General features: G+C 43.5%; 1 protein-coding gene across 1 annotated transcript in view; it reads left to right on the top strand.

The window, feature by feature from the left end:
* The window catches only part of LOC141432842 (dual E2 ubiquitin-conjugating enzyme/E3 ubiquitin-protein ligase BIRC6-like), a 123874-nt gene that overhangs the window by 87341 nt on the left and 18626 nt on the right, over positions 1 to 17907 (top strand). The window contains 18 exon segments of the mRNA XM_074094638.1: positions 207 to 332; positions 2281 to 2420; positions 2528 to 2690; positions 4121 to 4348; positions 5217 to 5451; positions 7274 to 7509; positions 8338 to 8555; positions 9135 to 9270; positions 9745 to 9829; positions 10223 to 10298; positions 10300 to 10420; positions 11512 to 11616; positions 12027 to 12177; positions 12700 to 12842; positions 13534 to 13743; positions 14233 to 14487; positions 16342 to 16497; positions 17215 to 17414. Of these exon segments, the coding sequence (XP_073950739.1) occupies positions 207 to 332; positions 2281 to 2420; positions 2528 to 2690; positions 4121 to 4348; positions 5217 to 5451; positions 7274 to 7509; positions 8338 to 8555; positions 9135 to 9270; positions 9745 to 9829; positions 10223 to 10298; positions 10300 to 10420; positions 11512 to 11616; positions 12027 to 12177; positions 12700 to 12842; positions 13534 to 13743; positions 14233 to 14487; positions 16342 to 16497; positions 17215 to 17414 (2984 nt within the window).

Raw genomic sequence — 17907 nt, 5'->3', positions numbered from 1 at the left:
TAAACTGGAGTATTAGGAAGAGTTGTAACTTTTAAATGTCTTTGTCGAATGTGTGATATATTTTTTTAGAAATGTACTGAACAGGGAGAGGTGCTGGTAGCAAATAGTATGTAGACAAATACCATATACAGGTCGGTCTTGTGAACAATGTGAAGAGTATTTGTGTGTACAAATTATGCTATTATAAACTTGCACTATTGTTTTAGGCATTACGTCGGAGGGCGGCGGCGAGTACTTCTCGCTAAAAGAAGAAGTATTCTGGCTCGTCGCTCACATGGCCAGCGCCGCTGCGAACCCCGCCGCCATGTTGCCTAGCCTGATGGACTTTTTGCGTGAGTACTCCTGTCATATTACTTGACTAATATACGACCGCAGTTTTCCCTAATCATTTGGAATTTTGCGATTTTATAAATAAAGCATGACTATCTAGCACACCCTTTACTAGTAACATAGTCTGTTTCTTGGGTGGGATCACAGGCCGCATTTATTTAATACACCTAAAAGTGATTTTACCATTTCTTTCTGTCAAATGTTATATGAATAGGATAGAGAGAGATGGTGAATTAAGAAGATAATTGTTGCCGTAGATTTACGTCTTCTCATAGTCATCACATCACCAGAACTGTGAAATTGCTAAATATAAAATTCAAATATACACTCGAGAGCAAAAGTTTCGGGTCACTAATATTTACTTCAATATCTTGAAAACGAATAAAGCTATCGTATTGAAATAAATTGAACCTTATAGACAATTTAATAATCCTTCATTACACGTATAAAAAAATATTGGTTGACGTGAAGTAATGCCATTAAAAAAGTTATAAACAAAATGATCGCTTTTTTTCTCAAATTAGAACTTCTAATTTTCGCAACTGTCTTTCTTTTGTTTTTGTTCTGTCATAAAATGTGTTTATAGAAGTGCCCCAAGTATCCAATAGTCATTATCAAAGTAGTTATTGTGTCACTCACACCGAGGAATGTACGAGAATCCTCACGCTGCTGGAAATTGGGATAAGTCAGCGAGAAACTGCAAGAATAGTCGGTGTATCGTTGTCTACAGTCCAGCGTGTTCGCCAGCGGTTTCTAGAAACTGATTTGAACCTACGCAGACAATAACAGGCAGACCCAGGTGTACAACGGAACGGGAAGATCGATATCCAGTTAACACTATGCTGCGAAATCGATTTTTTACGGGAACAGCACTGACTCAACATTTTTTAGGGCTTGGTGGAAGCACCCTAGTGCTTGGACTGTAAGACGGTGACTTGCTGAAGGTAATTTGAAACCATTTAGACCCGCAAATGGTCCGGAACTCGAGCGGCACATCGTATAGCAAGACAAATTTATGCACGCGAACATTCAGATTGGGCGATTGAAAATTGGTCAAATGTCATATTCTCGGACGAATCAAAATTTATGCTGTATAAAAACGACGGAAGGTCAAAGGTATGCAGAAGACCAGGAGAAAGATTAATGCAAGCCTGTATTAAGAAAAGGTGGCGTAAGGTGGTGGTTCGGTTCTCGTCTGGGCTGGAATTTCTGCGGAAAGCCGAACAGAGCTAGTACTGATCGAAAACGGTACTCTTAATGGCGTAAGATACGTGGATGAAATCCTTAACGTGCACGTCGGTCCATTTATGGCAAGACTCGGTGAAAAATGCTATCTTTATGCACGATAAGCCCATCCCCACACTGCTCGTGTAGTGGAAAACTACCTCGATGAGGTGAATATTCGTCCATGGAGTGGCCAGCACGTAGCCTCGACCTTAACCGATCGAGCACGCCTGGGACGAGCTGGACGACGTGTGAGACAGCGAGATCCTCCTTCAATTACGCTTCGTGATTGAAACATGCTTTGGTAGAGGAATGGGAAAACATTCCCACAGTGTTTCAGAAACTTGGTGTACAGCATGCCGAATGCATAGCAGCAGTGCAGACAGCACGTGGGGGTAATACCAAGTACTAAACTGCGTTAAAACTACTTGTAAATATAAAATTAAAAATGTTTTCAGTTTTGTTTTGCAAGCAAATTGACGCCATTTTTAATTTGTCGTTTTAAAAAAATAAACCAATGATCAGTAATAAATGTTATGCATTTTATTTTAGTACATTAAATTGTCTATAAGGTTCAATTTATTTCAATACGATAGCTTTATTCGTTTTCCAGATATTGAAGTAAATGTTAGTGACCCGAAACTTTTGCTCTCGAGTGTAAAATCAAGCAAGACCTTTGAGTAAAACTCGAGTTTTCAGTCAAAAATAATAATATTTTTATTACAGGAAAAGAAGAAGTAGTGCACTTATCACAAGCCATGCAACAACTGATCGTTAGGCTGCTGGACAAACCGGAAGTGCTGAACGCTTTCATAGAGGCCGGCGGGTTGGAACTGGCCGTCGACAAACTAACGCAGTGCCACCAGGTACGTAGGCTAACTTAGCTAACATACGCACCTTCAAATATCACCGTTTATTGGCAATCTAGCACCGTCTGCTTAATGTCTGTTTTCACGTGTATTGTTTCTTATAGGCTGGTCCAAGCAGCAACCAGGGCTTGGTGTCATCACTAATGAATTACTTGAAGCTGCCGCCGCAACTCATCAATATGTCTACTGCTGCTGGCAACGGCAACAAAAAGAACCAGCTGCCGCAACTTGAGACTACGAACGGACTCGTCAACATTGCGCCTTTGTGTGAGTTACCTAATCTAAGCCTAAGACTTTTACTAGTAATGGTGTAGGTTCAATTTCAGCTTATATAGTTGGTATATTTTCGTTTGTATAAAGTAATAAGTACAGGTTTGTACTATGGATACTAGGCAACGGATAAACATACTTATATAGATAAATACATACTTAAATACATATTATTATTAAACATCCAAGACCCGAGAACAAACATTCGTATTATTCATACAAATATCTGCGCCGGCCGGGAATCGAACCCGGGACCTCAAGCTTCGTAGTCAGGTTCTCTAACCACTTGGCCATCCGGTCGTCATTGTTTATTTATTCACTTGTTACCACGTTACGTCTATAACGCTGAACCGATTTAGACATAATTCAGTATAAAGCTCTTCCCGGGGAAGGAGATACGATAGTGTTTATCCCGGAAAATTTCCTAGTTCCCGCGGGATAGCGATAAACGAATTTTACGCAGACGGAGTCGCGGGCAACAGGCTAAACCCGGATTTTTAATCCCATGGATAAAATGAAACAAAGTTTCGTCATTGTCAAAGTGACATTTCTCATCTCGTCATCTCGCACCGTATAATCAAAGTGTAAATGTTAAAATAAAGATTTCCATCAATAAATTAAAATATTTTATCTTGATTATCTAATACAGTTTTTTAGTGGGAAGTCGGTTTCTGACAAATGTGGAAACAACAAATATCTTGAATTATGCAAATAATTTTCGATAACGGCAACGCCTTTGTTTACATTTTTTCCGTTGGATTAAAAATCCGAGTTTAGTTCAATATAAATGAAGAATACGATGTAATTTTCGTGAGACTTTAGTAAAATCCCTGGATCTAGTGAAATACGCTGTTAGTAAAGACGAGGGTTTGAGTCTTATCATCAGTCATTGTCATGTTAGCCGAAAGACATAGACCTCCAAAGTGTTCTACAACGATCAGTACTGCGTTACTCGTATTTAACTTGTTCCCGCGAACTCGCAACTGTTTCGGGTCGAGGTCGCGATAAAACCTAGTTGTGAATAAATTAACTACATTTTGTTGATTGCGTAGACATGGTGTCTTAGAGGAAATGTGTCCTATAACTGTGTTGCGTGTGTGAAAAAACTAAAAAGATTTTGTTATAAAATCGTTTACTGAAAATTTGGGCTTCCTAGTAGGTATTGCACGTACTATCGAACCAACTAAATCATAACTTTATGATCGAATCATAAAATTAATAATGACCACAACTGAATCGTGCATGACCCACTGTGGAACCTTTTCGTAGAATAAGTCATAGTGATCAGCGCATTGCTTGACAAGGGAATTCACTGTGACAATTACTGTGAGAACGTTCTATGGTGGGTCAGGAATGGAATGGTTTGTTTGTACACTTGTAACAGTAAGTCTGTACTCTATAGCTGACGTGTGTGTGTGTGTGTTTAGGCACGGTGTCGTGCGGCAACCCGACGGCGCAGGCGGCGGACGTGCTGCTGAGCGGCGGCGGCGGCGCGCACACGGGCGGCGCGTGCGCGGCGCGGCGCGTGCGCGCGGCCGCCTGGTCGTACCACTTCTTCAGCGCGGACGACTCCTCGCTCGCGCTCACGCTGCAGCTGCCGCACGCCGCGCAGCTGCACGAGCTGCAGTTGCATCCGCATCTCACCAGTCTCGCCAGTGAGTATGACACGCATTCAGAGCAAGACCGAACCTGTATCAATAAAAAAAAAATAGAAAGCGGCTAAGTGCTTCAAAGTCATTACTGCTGTGTTTGTAAGGTCGAGTAAAACATAATATTTTTTGGTTAAAAATGTAATTTCTAAAATACAAGTTTTTTTGTTCTCTGTAAACTGTACTTGCATTGTCACCCAACTTACATTATGTATACCAAATTTGAAGTTACTCTAGCCACTGGAATATGATAGATGGGTTTGTGTGATTTGTGTGTGTTCTTACTGTGGAGGTGGAGGTACTGCATGAACACGCATATCTTGCATAAACTTAGCTATCATAAGGTCGCGGGTGAGCAAAGAAATTCTTATACAGTACGATTACTTGGAGTTAACACTTGACAGATGGGCGTGCCTTCAGTCAATTTTCAACTTTGACTTCATACAAATAAAAAAGTTTTTACATAATCTGTAAACGTGGGTAGCGGTATACTAAAAATGGCTTTATTTGTATGACGTCAAAGTTGAAAATTGATTGAAGGCACGCCCATCTGTCAAGTGTTAACTCCAAGTAATCGTACTGTAGTTCATAGTTAGATTACCATTAAAATAGTAGATTGTACAACAAGAGCATAAAACGAGCCATTTTACCTGAGGCGTTCATATAGCCGTCGATGGATAGACTCGTCGAGGGGAAAATAGGTTTAGTGCTCGAGTTTAGATATTTAGTTTTATTAATTTATTTTGGTTTATTTAATTAATATCGCTTTATGCACTAGAGCATAAAAAGTCATTTTATGTCACCTAGATCGGCATAAACACGAACTTTACGAGTATGACAGGTGACAAGTTTACTATAAGTATGTTGTGTTCAGCGTGTCCGGGCGCGGTGGCGGTGGAGGCGGGGTGCGGCGGCACGCTGGCGCCGCTGGGCCCGCCGCAGAGCACGGCCGGCATGACGTTCATCCGGCTGGTGCTGGCGCGGCCGGTGGTGTGCACCACGGTGCAGGTGCGCCTCTACAAGCCGCGCGACAGCTCCAACATGGGCCTGCTGCAGCTGAGGCTGCTGGCAGCGCCGGCCTTCGCGCCGCCCTCGCAGCCGCTCGCTACGTGAGTTATGCTTGCATTCTAGTTTTACTTGTGTCCTGATTGGATTGGGGATGTTGGAAGTAGTTCTATTTTGATAAAATTTGCTGCGTGGTAGTTTTCGGGGGCAAAGAATCAGTTTAGCTTAGTCTCATCTCTGCGATAACGCGTGTGTCCGATTTTGAATAGTAGTCTGAAGTAAGAAATGTAGGTGAGAAAAGTCCGCACAAACAGAGGACGTTTTGGCGTCCAGAGTTCTTTGTAAAGCGTCGATTGTTTTAACCAATTGTAGCATAGTGCTTGCACTGTTCGGCGTGGAGAGTGAGACAGCCGTTAAATTACTGGCACGTGAGGTACCATCTTAGACCTCTAGTTGCAACGTTCGCAACCCTGGTCAGATGTTTATGGCGGTGTGATCTCTTACCATCAAGACTTGCTCGATTTCCAGTCGAATAAAACAACATTGCCTTGCGCGGTGAGCGCAGCAGCAAGCGCATGTTTGGTAATTAGATTGCATATTTATTTATTTATTAAAAGAGAACCAACATCTTATACAACAATATGATCATTGATGCAAATTGATGCGCGTCAAACACATTGCGTTTAACGCGTCGTTTATCGCATAAAAAACTGAGCGCTTAAGCAGTAGACCACAGAGGTCACTGTGTGTGTGCATTATTGGTAATAGGAACATAAAAAAATGGTAATGGCTCGGTACATTACTAAGAACTACACCGCTCTCTGTATGTTCAGGTTTTAAGCATTGTTTCCACCAGAGATGTGCGAGGAATATGTTTTTCATTAACCCACCCTTTCCGGCCGGCTCGATACGATCGTGGAACTATCCTGAGCGCGCTGGAATCATCTTTTCGCGAATCACAATTAATTGACATTTAAAAAAAAAATCGGAGAAACAGGTTCTCGGCCGTAAAGGGTTAATAAGGTAGAGGCGAACCTTATTAAATTGAAAATACAAACTGAAATAAAGATGCACAGAAAAAACAGAAAAATAAGACCATCACTGGGAATCGAACCCAGGTCCTCGGTAATCCGTACCGCGTGCTATACCGCTACACCACTGATGGTCAACGGTACCGACACGAATTTCCCCTATGCACCTCATATCTCAGCTTGTTTGTTTCTTACTTAGTCACTTAAGCAGTGACGCTAACGACATCTATGCCGTAGCCCTCATCGAGAAACTTTTTCGGCACTCCATTGGAACTAGCCGCTCACCCGAACAAGAGATATCGTTACTAAGCAATCAAATTAAGATTGGTTTTTTGGAATCTTTTTGTATTTTTTATTTCAATTACAAATTTTTACTTTTACGGTCATCCCGTAAAACCTAAATTGAAAATCGAATTTGAAATTGAATTGATTTTCAATTTAGGTTTTACGGGATGACCGTAAAAGTAAAAATTTGGAATTGAAATAAAAAATACAAAAAGATTCCAAAAAACCAATCTGAACCTTATTACTTTCATGATACGTCACAATTTCCATTGTAATTATTGAAAATATGACTAGCTTTAAAAATATTTTTTGTCAGGTGGTTATTCGGTGCTTTTTATTCTGTGGTAGTATGCTCCAATAAATGGGGTCTTATTAAGGGTTAACCAATGAAAACGCTTCATTTACCTCGACTCGCTCCGCTCAGCTGTTTCCACCAGAGATGTGCTGTGCGAGGATGTGTAAATGAAGCGTTACTATTGGTTAATGAAAAACACATCCTTCGCAACATAATAATATCATCACACATTATTGGTGGAAAGGCTGCTTTAAAATGTTGCACTGTAATCATTAGTTGTGCGGTGAGTTAATGATTTGCGTTATGTTGTTATAGCAACAACTGGGCGTGCGTGGTGTCGTGGTGCTGCCGCGCGCCGCTGACGGCGGGGCGGTGGGCGGCGGTGACGGGCGCGGGCGCGGTGGCGGCGCTGGCGGGCGCGCTGGCGGGCGGCGGCGCGGCGGCCGCGCACGCGCACCAGGCGCTGCTCGCCGCCGCCAAGGCGTGCCCGCCGCTGCGCGCGCCGCTGCTGCACGCGCTGCTCAACATGGACGCGCAGGCGCACGCCCAAGGTACAATGAAAGAGAGGTGCTAGAATGAAAGCACTGTACTTCAACACTGACGTCTGACGTTCTCACCGTACATTCACCCCATGTATAACATGCCCCTGGGGAAAGTCTATTATGGCCTGGATAATGCTACGCCGTGCATTAAGTAGGCTCCAGAGTAGGGAGTGCTATTGCTGGTGATGTTCTGCTGCAGCGCAAATAACCGCCTGCCTACCCTGGAATCGACCCAATGCACGCCAATGAAACAAGGGTGCTCTTTTACTAATTATTCATGTTACTCCGATTCGCTTATTACCCTTTGCAAGTGCAAGGTGGGCATAACGTTTTATCATCACCATTATCAGTCTAACAGTTCACTGCTAGACATAGGCCTCCCCCAATGAGCGCTATTGCGTCCTGTCCTCGGCTCGGCGCAGCCAACTTCTACCAGCAGCCTTTCGCAGATCGTCACTCCACCTGACCGGAGGATGTCTTTCACTACGTTTACCGACACGCGGTCTCCAGTCAAGAATTCGTTTGCTCCAGGCGGTTGTTGTTCTTCAACGGATACGATGAGCCCGCCGTCACTTCAACTTGCTGATTCTCTGAGCTATGTCAATGACCTAAATTCTGTATCGGATAGTCTCATTGCGCTCCTTCACCTTGAACTAGTGGATTAGCCGTCATGACGGGTAGGACGCACCGGTTGAAAACTTTCGTTTTCAGACATTGCGGCATGGGTGACGAGAAAACTCGACGTTATTTTCCAAATGCTGCCTAGTCCAACTGAATTCTCTTGGCCTTCTTCACAAAGTGGTTTCTACAAAATTTGACAGGGGTGTGTTATTCCAGCGTTCCAGCCGGGGCGGGGGCGGGGGGGGGCGGGTGCGGGCGCGGGAGCGCGCGCCGGCAGCAGCATGAGCGCGGTGTGCGCGCTGGTGCGGCAGCTGTGCCGCTGGTGCGCGGACGGGTCGGTGCAGGCTTGCGCGCGCTGGCTGGCCGCCGCCGGCGAGCTGTGGCTGCGCGAGCGGCGCCCGCCGCCCGCCGCGCTCGTGCACACGCTCGCCAGCGTACGTACACCATACATCTTTGTCCTTAGCCTGTTAAAGTGTCCCACTGCAGGGCCTCCCCTTTGTTCCGCCATTCGTGACTGTCGAGAGCATGCTTTCACTTATTAAGAAACCGAATTCAATATTTTTTTCATATAAATCATTACTTTTTTCAATTTAAATATTTTGGTCGATGACGTTAATCTAGTTCTGTTATGCCTATACAATTTCATAAATTTGATATGTATGCGTACGTTGAGCCACCAGCATTATATTACGTTTTATCTGTGACGAGATAGAATTGTAAAGAATATCTGATCTTCACAGAATAAAGTACAACTTGAACCGATTAGTCATAGTTATCAAAGTCAAATGAAGGCCATTGTTTATTTCTTGTGTAATAAATTCACTACATCATAATTAAATTAAATAACTACAGCAAAATACTAACAAAACGTTTATTACGATATATATGGTCTTCGATTTACTATAGATTGTAAAAAATGACAACCCCCAATTAGTACATTTGTCTTAACTACTTGTTTCACAACTGCACCGCATTCTGTATCTCAAATCCTTAACGAAATCTTTCGACTGCAGGTGTTGTGGACACTGAAAGAGGAAAGAATAATGGACGATTTAGAAGACCTGATCACGGACGACTTATTCGAGCTCGTCTACACCTGGGTCAAAGATGTGCCAGAGAACAGTTTACTCAAGAAATCACTTGATGCCGGTAAGAAATTACAGCTGTTAAAGACCGGAGGCTTTATTACTAACACACTTGGAATCACAATCGTTTTCACCGTTTTTTTCTGACACACGATAAAGGACGAGGGTAGAAAGAGATGGCGAATGCGATCCCAAACGGCAGCGCGTTAGACAAAACGGCCTGTGGCCTTTTTGATACACAACCCGCGGCGAGGCGCCCGCGTTTCTTGCGTCGGTACTGACCGTCTGGATGAGATTGAATAATTACGTCCATAGAGAGCTTGATATTTTTGCACAGAACTAATGAAATAAGTAACTGAGTGTAACTTACACTAAGGGGCTGTTTCACCATCCATTGATTAGCGTTAACCGACGGTTAAATGTGATGCCGTTACCCTCTATTCGAACAAAACAAATAGAGATGGCATCACACCTAACCGCCAGTTAACACTAATCAATGGATGGTGAAACAGCCCCTTAGTATTTAATTTTGTTTCAGTATTATGTTCGATGTGCTACATCAGGCCTGAGCTGTTTAGGATGTTATTAGAGCAGATGGATATACCAGTTGACAACGATGAAAGGTGAGTGTTGATTTTACTTTTGTGTTTAGTTTATTTACAGAAGTCAACTGTGATGTCTAAAAAGCTTGGTTTGTAAATGATGAATGCTTTATTTTCGTGAGATTAAAAGTTTCCAAAAATATAGAATAAATAGAACAAATTGTTTGAAACTAAGTTTTGATTCGGTTATTTTATTTATTTTAAGATTTAGATGTTATCTCTTGATATCTATCTTTGACTCTGTTCTCTTTGTAATAAAATAATGAGAAGAAAAAAAAGCGTTTTTATTTGAAAATTGAAAATTAGATACTCGCGGTCTAGGTAAAAAAAGGAATTTTTGGTCGACTTCGCTTTTCTCCTGCCGAATCATGTAGGTAGGTTCTGATTTATGTTATGAATGTTTGTATCGTGCAGCATGGAGTGCCTGACGGACGACACGAAGGTGCACGGCGCGATGGCGGCGCGCGCGCCCGCCACGCCCGCCACGCCCGGCCACGTGGCGGCCGCGCGGCGCGCAGCTGCGCACGGCCGCCGCCGCCGCCATGTCGCCCGCCGCCACGCTGCAGCTGCTGCACTCGCGCCTGCCGCCGCGCGCCGTCCGCGCCCTCGCAGGTACACCCGCCTACACAACGGGAGACGCTGTTGCAATAGCCTGTTTGACACCGCCGTTCAATGATGGTTTCTTGACAGGAAAACTATCGCTACATGCCGTCATTATCGAGAGATCTATTTTGCTCATTTAGGGGCTGTTTCACCATCCATTGATTAGTGTTAACTGGCGGTTAGGTGTGATGCCGTCTCTATTTGTTTTGTTCGAATAGACGGAGACGGCATCACATTTAGCCGTCGGTTAACGCTAATCATTGGATGGTGAAACAGCCCTTTAGTTATTAAATCAGACGTTTTTTTTTATGGTATTGGGGGAAAACGAGCAGGCGGATCGCCTGATTGTAAGCGAGTACCGTCGCCCATGGAAACCTGCAACACCAGAAGAGTCACAAGTGCGTTGCCGGCCTTGCGACATGTGACGCAAATGTGTTGTGTTTCGGCGTGGAGAGTAAGACAGCCGGTGAAATTACTGGCACTTGAGGTATTCCATCTTAGGCCTCTAGGTTGGCAACGCATCTGCAATACCCCTGGTGTTGCAGATGTTTATAGGCGGTGGCGATCTCTTACCATCAGGAGACCCACTTTCTCGTTTACCATCCAGTAGAAAAAAAATACAAAATTGTTAAACGGACCTCACGATGCCCACAGAAAACCTCATTCATTAATCATTATACAGATCTGTACACTCGCGAAGGCGCGCCCCTCCACAGCTAATTATCAATGTGCACGAGTAAACCTCGTACTTACACGTTGTCGTAGTCTCAGTGTGCGTGACTGACGGCACGCTTGCGGCTGAGGACACGTTCAAGCTACGCACGCACGTTGTCGTACGAATACGTTTAAAACTACGATTATAAAATGTGGAGGGGCGCACCTTCGTGAGTGAACAGGATCTGTACTTATAACAGGATCTATACTTATAAACTGTCAAAACGAGATTTCCTCCTAGATTTTATTTATTTATTTAAAAGTTACTAAAATCAAATTTCACAGTTACTTCAAAACAATTGGTTTTCAAGGTTAAAAAAATGTTTTCTCATGCATTTTGGAATTATTGTCGTTTTAGATTTTGAAATCGAATATTTACATTTCAGAATTCAGCGAAGCGAAGCTCCAACAAATCAAGGAGCAATCAGGCTCGCAAGGGGACGTGCACATGTCCGATTCGGATAAGGAATCCACTAGTCAACCAAAAGAAGGTCAGTGTTATAGCCCTTCGGCCCGACACAGCTCTCGCGCGTCTCCCAAACGTTTTCTCTGTCTAGTTGAAACGCTAAAAGCTCAGCGGTTAACAAATAACACATGCTGTGTCAGGAAACTGCTTGGCGCGCCGTTTGTCGTGTATAATCGGGGCTGAGTTATTGCACGAATTTCATCTTAAAATTATTCCATTTCGGGTTTGGTTGTAGTGCCTGCATATAGTACACTGACAGTTTAGATTGAAAGGAATCGCGCAGCTCTTCAAACTTATTTATTTAATAATTGTTATTGTTACAATATGACTGTTTAGTTTCATATATATTCATATTGATTAAAAATCACACTAAACTATCGGCCGATAAAAAAAAAGTAGTCTACGGGGGCTCTAAACATCTATTTTGTGTTACAGAGTTACCATCGATGAAGAGTATATGCCAGCTGGTCGAATGGACGAGGCTGCTTTGCGCCGAGAGGAGGTTAAAAGACTGGTTAGGAGGTCCCGGCTCCATCTTTTGGAGGCCGCTGCTCATGCTGCTCTGTTACCCAAGGCCCCAGGAAACGTATGTGCTACTTTAAAAATATATAACTTACAGCCCTATTCACTTTAAGATCTTATGTCAAAATAATGGTCAAATATTCAGTGCCGTTCGACAACTTATGGCCAGTTCCGAATACTCCTATGAAATTTAAACATCAGTGCTTTATCGCAGGTGTTTACCAGAACGATTTCCTTGCAAGAAGACTTAATGAAGCATCAGAGGTCATCTTATCTATGCATATACACATCAGTTGCATTTGATCATCTGATTGCTTTTTTTTGAAGTTGGTTAAAAATAATGTACAGTTCAACATCGAAACTTTGATGAAAAATCGGGTAAATGTGTCTTTGATTGTGTACAATGTAGTCAACCAATTTGTTTGCTAGGTTACCACAATTTTGTCATCGTGTTACTCATGACATTCGATAAGCATTTTTATAGCAAATAAAATGATGATAAACTTGTCATAACCTTAGAAGCTTGGTTCAATGGCGGCCAAGGAATCCAAGTGGTTGACTGTATGTTCGTTACTTTTTTTTCTAGGACGTGGCAGGAGGGCGCCGAGTATGCGGCGCTGGAGGAGAACACGATCCGGCTGTTCGCGGAGCTGACGGTCTGTCACGCCGCGAACCAGAAGCTGTTCGCTGCCACGCTGCATTCCATCCTGGAGGCATTACACTGTACTGGTGCGTTGATAGAAGTTTGTGACTGGTACATACAATACAATACAATACAATACAATAACTCTTTCTTGCACTCCAACACAGAGTAAGCAGTACAGAAAACACATGTATATACACCGAGATTTACCCACACAAGTGTTTATTAATGAGAAGTATTAAAACATTTGTGTGGGTTTATGAAACGAGCCTATTTAAAAATCCTATTTAGAAAAAGTTGGTTTATGGTTTTGTGAAATTTTACTCTGCGTTTCCACTAGAGATGTGCGAGGATGTGTTGCGAGGAATGTATTTTTCGTGAACCAATAGAAACGCTTCATTTACCTATCCTCGCACAGCATCGCTCTGGTGGAAACAAGTGTGCCTTATTTTTTGTATAAGGGCCTCTTCTACCTATTGAAGCGAAAATGGCTTTAGCTTTATGGCTTTATGTCTACGCAATAAGAGCGAAAAAGACACCAATCGGTTCGACCGATGCTAAACGACGTGCACCGATGGAAAGACGATTTTTTGCTTTAATGTGTAGACATAAAGCGCGGAATCCGATTCCGCGTCGATAGGTTTGGGAAGCTTTTCATGCGAAGCGTTGAATTTCTACTAGCGAGTGGAACGAGCAAAATAACGGGACGGCTAGACCATGAATTTGACAAGAGCTGTGTCTCGAAGTTTTCATTACGTGATGTGGCGCTACTCCCAGGTCCGGAAGGCATCAGCGGGTTCACGCGCGCTCTGATCCTGCGGCTGCTGCTGTCGTCGGAGCGCGCGACGGTGGCGCTGCGGTGGGCGGGCGGCGCGGCCGCGTGCGCGCCCCCCGCGCCGCGCCACCCCGCCGCCACCTGCCACGCGCTGCTCACGCTGCCGCTGCACACCACCGTGCGCACGCTGCTGGTCGACCACCGCCCGCCCAGTGAGTGCAGTGCCGTGCCCACGCTGCCCCACACATACCCTATAACTATACGAGTATCTGTCAGCTGGATTGAAGACACCTGCAAACCACGCGGAACCATTTCGAAACCTACGCATTGCACATGCCAAGGCTTTCCAAGGGCTGTAAAAAACTAGTTGGTTATTCAGTAAAATTCACATATTATATGTCCAAACAATAAAGTTTTAATGGAAGGTGCAATACAAACGCAGGGTTTTTGAGACGGGAAAATAGTCCATAGTACTCAATGTTTTAAACTGTGTTGAATAAAAACGAAAATTGAAACACTACGAAAGAGTTCAAGTTTAGAGTAGAACTGAATGTCAACATCACTATAACTAATAATCAGAGACCGAAATTTTAGTGGCACTTTTGACCTGTCATAGTGAATTCTCATTTATCGACTTCTGATACATTTTCCCTCACTTACGACGATGGACTCAAACCGCTAACCTCACTTTATTTCCCCAGTGCCTCTAATAGACGACGCGGCGAAAGTGTGCGTCAGCAACACTTTCTCCACCGGGTCCAACGCGGTGCTCCGCAGCGCGTCCGACACCGCCATCATGACGGTCGCGGACGCGTGGGAGCTCAGCCTGGCCGCCGCCAGCGCCTCCAAGGACAAACGCGTCAAGGACGTCAAGAATACGTCGTTGAAACAGCAGAACAGCAAGAAGAGGCAGACGAGTAAAACTGTCGATGCCACCATGGTGTCGGTCACGGATGGTGAGAAGCTTTGTTTTCTTTATTCCAGCGAGTCCTTTGCTTATGATCAGCGGTAGACGTCTTTTGGGGTTATCTATTGTTTGCCCGAAAGTTATATGCCATAATTTCATTTGTCCGAAGTTCAAATGCCCGAAACTTCATTTGCCCGAATGTTTCGTTTACTAGAAAATTTATTTGATATATTCTTATTTTCCCGAAAATTAGATGCCATAATGATATGAATGCAATACGTATTGTTTTCCATATTATTAAGTGCAATAATATTATTTAATATAATATTCAAACGCCATACTAAATAGTGTTTATTTTGATTACGATTGAATAAAATTGTTTTTTTCTATTACTAATCTATCTATTATCTTTATTATCCGGGCTGCTATAAAAAAAAATACCTAACATCGAAGGCTAACCTAACCTATCCGAATCGCTTCTGCTCCGAACCGTCTTGCTCGCTCGCACAAATCAAAAGTCGCAATTCTAACCTAACCTAATCTATGTGATTAAAATTTACCTAATTCAAAGGCTTGTTTGACGTATGGGATTTATCAGTATTATAGTGTCGATACTCACCATTTACATGGATGGCAAATGATATTATGGCATGTGATACTTATGTCTTACAACGATTATGAAAAATGAAATTATTGAAATGAATATTATGGGAAACAAAGATTCTGTCATTTGATTAATATGGTAAACAATGAGTAGTGAAAATGAGTTTATAAGAAACAATATTATGGCGGTTGAATATTATAGCACATGAAATTCGGGCAAATGAAATTCAGTCAAGTGAAGGCATACCGTCTTTTGGGTTGATATGATGAAGATGATTTAAAATAATGTATAGGTGGCACAGAAGCACAGATATAATTTTGGCACGTGTTTTCTACGGGATGTATGTAGACCACGAATACTCGTGAACTCACAATGTTAGTAAAGTTCAAAGTTGGGGACATTGACGACGCGTCGCGACGGCAGTTTAAATTTATACTAAAGTTTTCCCAATACCCTCACAGTCGTGTCACAACCGAACCTTTTCTGGTTAGTCAATAAAAAAGTTAAAAGATTGCGGCGGTCTGCTGTAATATAATTAATCGCGTATCAATTAAAACTGTCATTCGTCGTATACAGTCTAATCATCAGTTATAACTGATCAGTCTAAATGCTGTGGTGTTTTCTATAATTACACCTAGTTATTTTTAATGAGCGCTCGCATAGAAAAGTGCGCGCTCGCTTCGCTTTTAACTCGTTCGCAAATCGCGGGTGTGATAGGGATGTTGGGGCCTTATCACACTCGCGAGTTATGAGCGTATTTCTATATTCCATATCAGTCGCGGCGAACTCGTTGCGTGATCGCCTTCATACAAAATGCGCTCGCTACTCGCAAGTGTGATAAGGCCCTTATGCTTGAAACAAACTGACGCCGGAGGCGGAGCAGTGCGGTGCGGCGCGGCTCGGCGCGGAGGCGGTGCCGATTGTAATATTCGAGCTAACGTGAAAGAGGGCACACAGAATACCGCGCGGGAAATAAGCGTGGCGTTTCATGTTAGCTCGAATATTACAACCAGTACCGCCTCCGCGCCGTGCCGCACCGCCCCGCCACCGCTCTCTGTGTGTTTCAAGCTTTAGAGTATAGTTGGCAAATATAATGGTGTAAGTCTGTTAAAAAAAATATACCTCGTTGAGTTTCTTGCCGGATTCTTCTCAACAGAGGTTTTTCCGAACCGGTGGTAGTTTTTTTTTGACATTCATAAGTGCTTGTTATAGCCTAAATTAAATAAAGATATTTTGACTTTGACTTTGGCACGCCCTGTCCCTGTGTGGTCCAAGTGGTGACTATGGTAGTTGTTGCAGACCTGATCGAGACGACGGTCCGCGTGCAGGTGGCGGGCGTGGAGGGCTGGGTGCCGCCGCACGCCACGCTGGCGCAGCTGTCGGCGGCGGCGCCGCACGTCTTCGGCCCGCATCTGCACCTCACGCTGCACCTCAACACTAGCGGCGACCAACCCGGTCAGTGCATTGCTGTCTTACTGCCTCACTGCCTCGCACACATTTTTTTTTTCATCACACTTGCTCGTAAACATCGCCCTAACAAGTAGGCTAATTTGTATGCGAAAAACTTGTGCGTGTTCTTTGAGTCAATCAACTTTTTAGTGTAGCCGGTTGCCATGGTAACGTCTCCTAGGTCACTTATAAAAATTATGATTTATGGAGTACTAATCCACTAAGAGTTAGAGACAGTTTTAATGCTGTGTACATTGGGCAAAACATTACGAGTTACGAGACAGAATAATAACACTGAAAAATTTACTGACCCCTTTACTCCCTGCAAAATGCCCAACTATACACCATGGTATCGTAAAGATGATGGTTTTTCATCGGGAAAAGTCGGATCTTAATCGGAATACGACGGCACCCGAAGGTGTCAATCAGTTATTGTGTCGGACATTTTTAAAGATATTTTTATTTTTAATTGTTAATTAGTTACTCTGTTAATGTTTTAATATTATTAGATGTTGTGTTGTTTCTTAAATACATTAAATAAGTAAAGTAAAGTTTATTATTTAATGTTATCATTATCAACATACATAGATGCTGTACTATATGTATGCTGTGTGTGTATAAATTAGGTAACCGCATACTAAGTATCTGGGGCGTGCGTGCTGATCTGCTGCGTTGGGCTCAAACCAGCAGCTGCTCACCTTGCTAAGTATAATGTTGTTACAGAAAGCAACTCTAGCGGCACGTGGGAGGCTCTGACGCGGTCGGAGAGCGGTTTCGGCGCGGTGCTCCGCGAGTTCGGCGCGTGCGGCGGCCTCGCGCTGGTGGCCGCGCGCCTGCCGCGCCCGCACGCCGCGCCGCCGCCGCCGCCCGCGCCCAAGCACCACCACGACCTCGACTGGGTCAAGGTCGACGACCCCTATGAGGTGACGTATCGCTCAATTTCTACCGAATAAGCTTTCTCATTGTACAATGGGTCAATCAACTGTTTAGTGTAGTTTGTTGCCATGGAAACGTCTCCTGGGTTACTTGTTAAATGTATGATTTTATGGGGTACAAATTCGCTAAAATTTAGGAGCTGTGACAGTTTCAAGACAATGCCTGCAAGGCGTATCTTCTAAGCATCCTAATAGTGCAAACTTTTTTTTAACAGCGTTTCATTGATGTCTCCTGAGTTACGGGGCAGAATAACAATAACATACATTAAAAAGTTGATGGACCCTGATGACACCCATGTAGTTCGAACTACGACGTGCAATACCGATCTACGTCTGGGTGTTCAAAGTTTTAATTGGTCTCAGTTCGTGGGTAAAAAAATAGAGGGCTTTCTTGGTAAAAAAATGTTCTATTTAGTCCGTCAATTAGATTATCAGATAACCTAGCCAACAAAAAGTTGGAAAACCCCCGACTTTGTTACTT

Source organism: Choristoneura fumiferana, chromosome 11 (genome assembly GCF_025370935.1).
Source record: "Choristoneura fumiferana chromosome 11, NRCan_CFum_1, whole genome shotgun sequence".
In the NCBI taxonomy this organism is placed as follows: domain Eukaryota; kingdom Metazoa; phylum Arthropoda; class Insecta; order Lepidoptera; family Tortricidae; genus Choristoneura; species Choristoneura fumiferana.
This window is presented reverse-complemented; position numbering and strand designations above follow the sequence as displayed.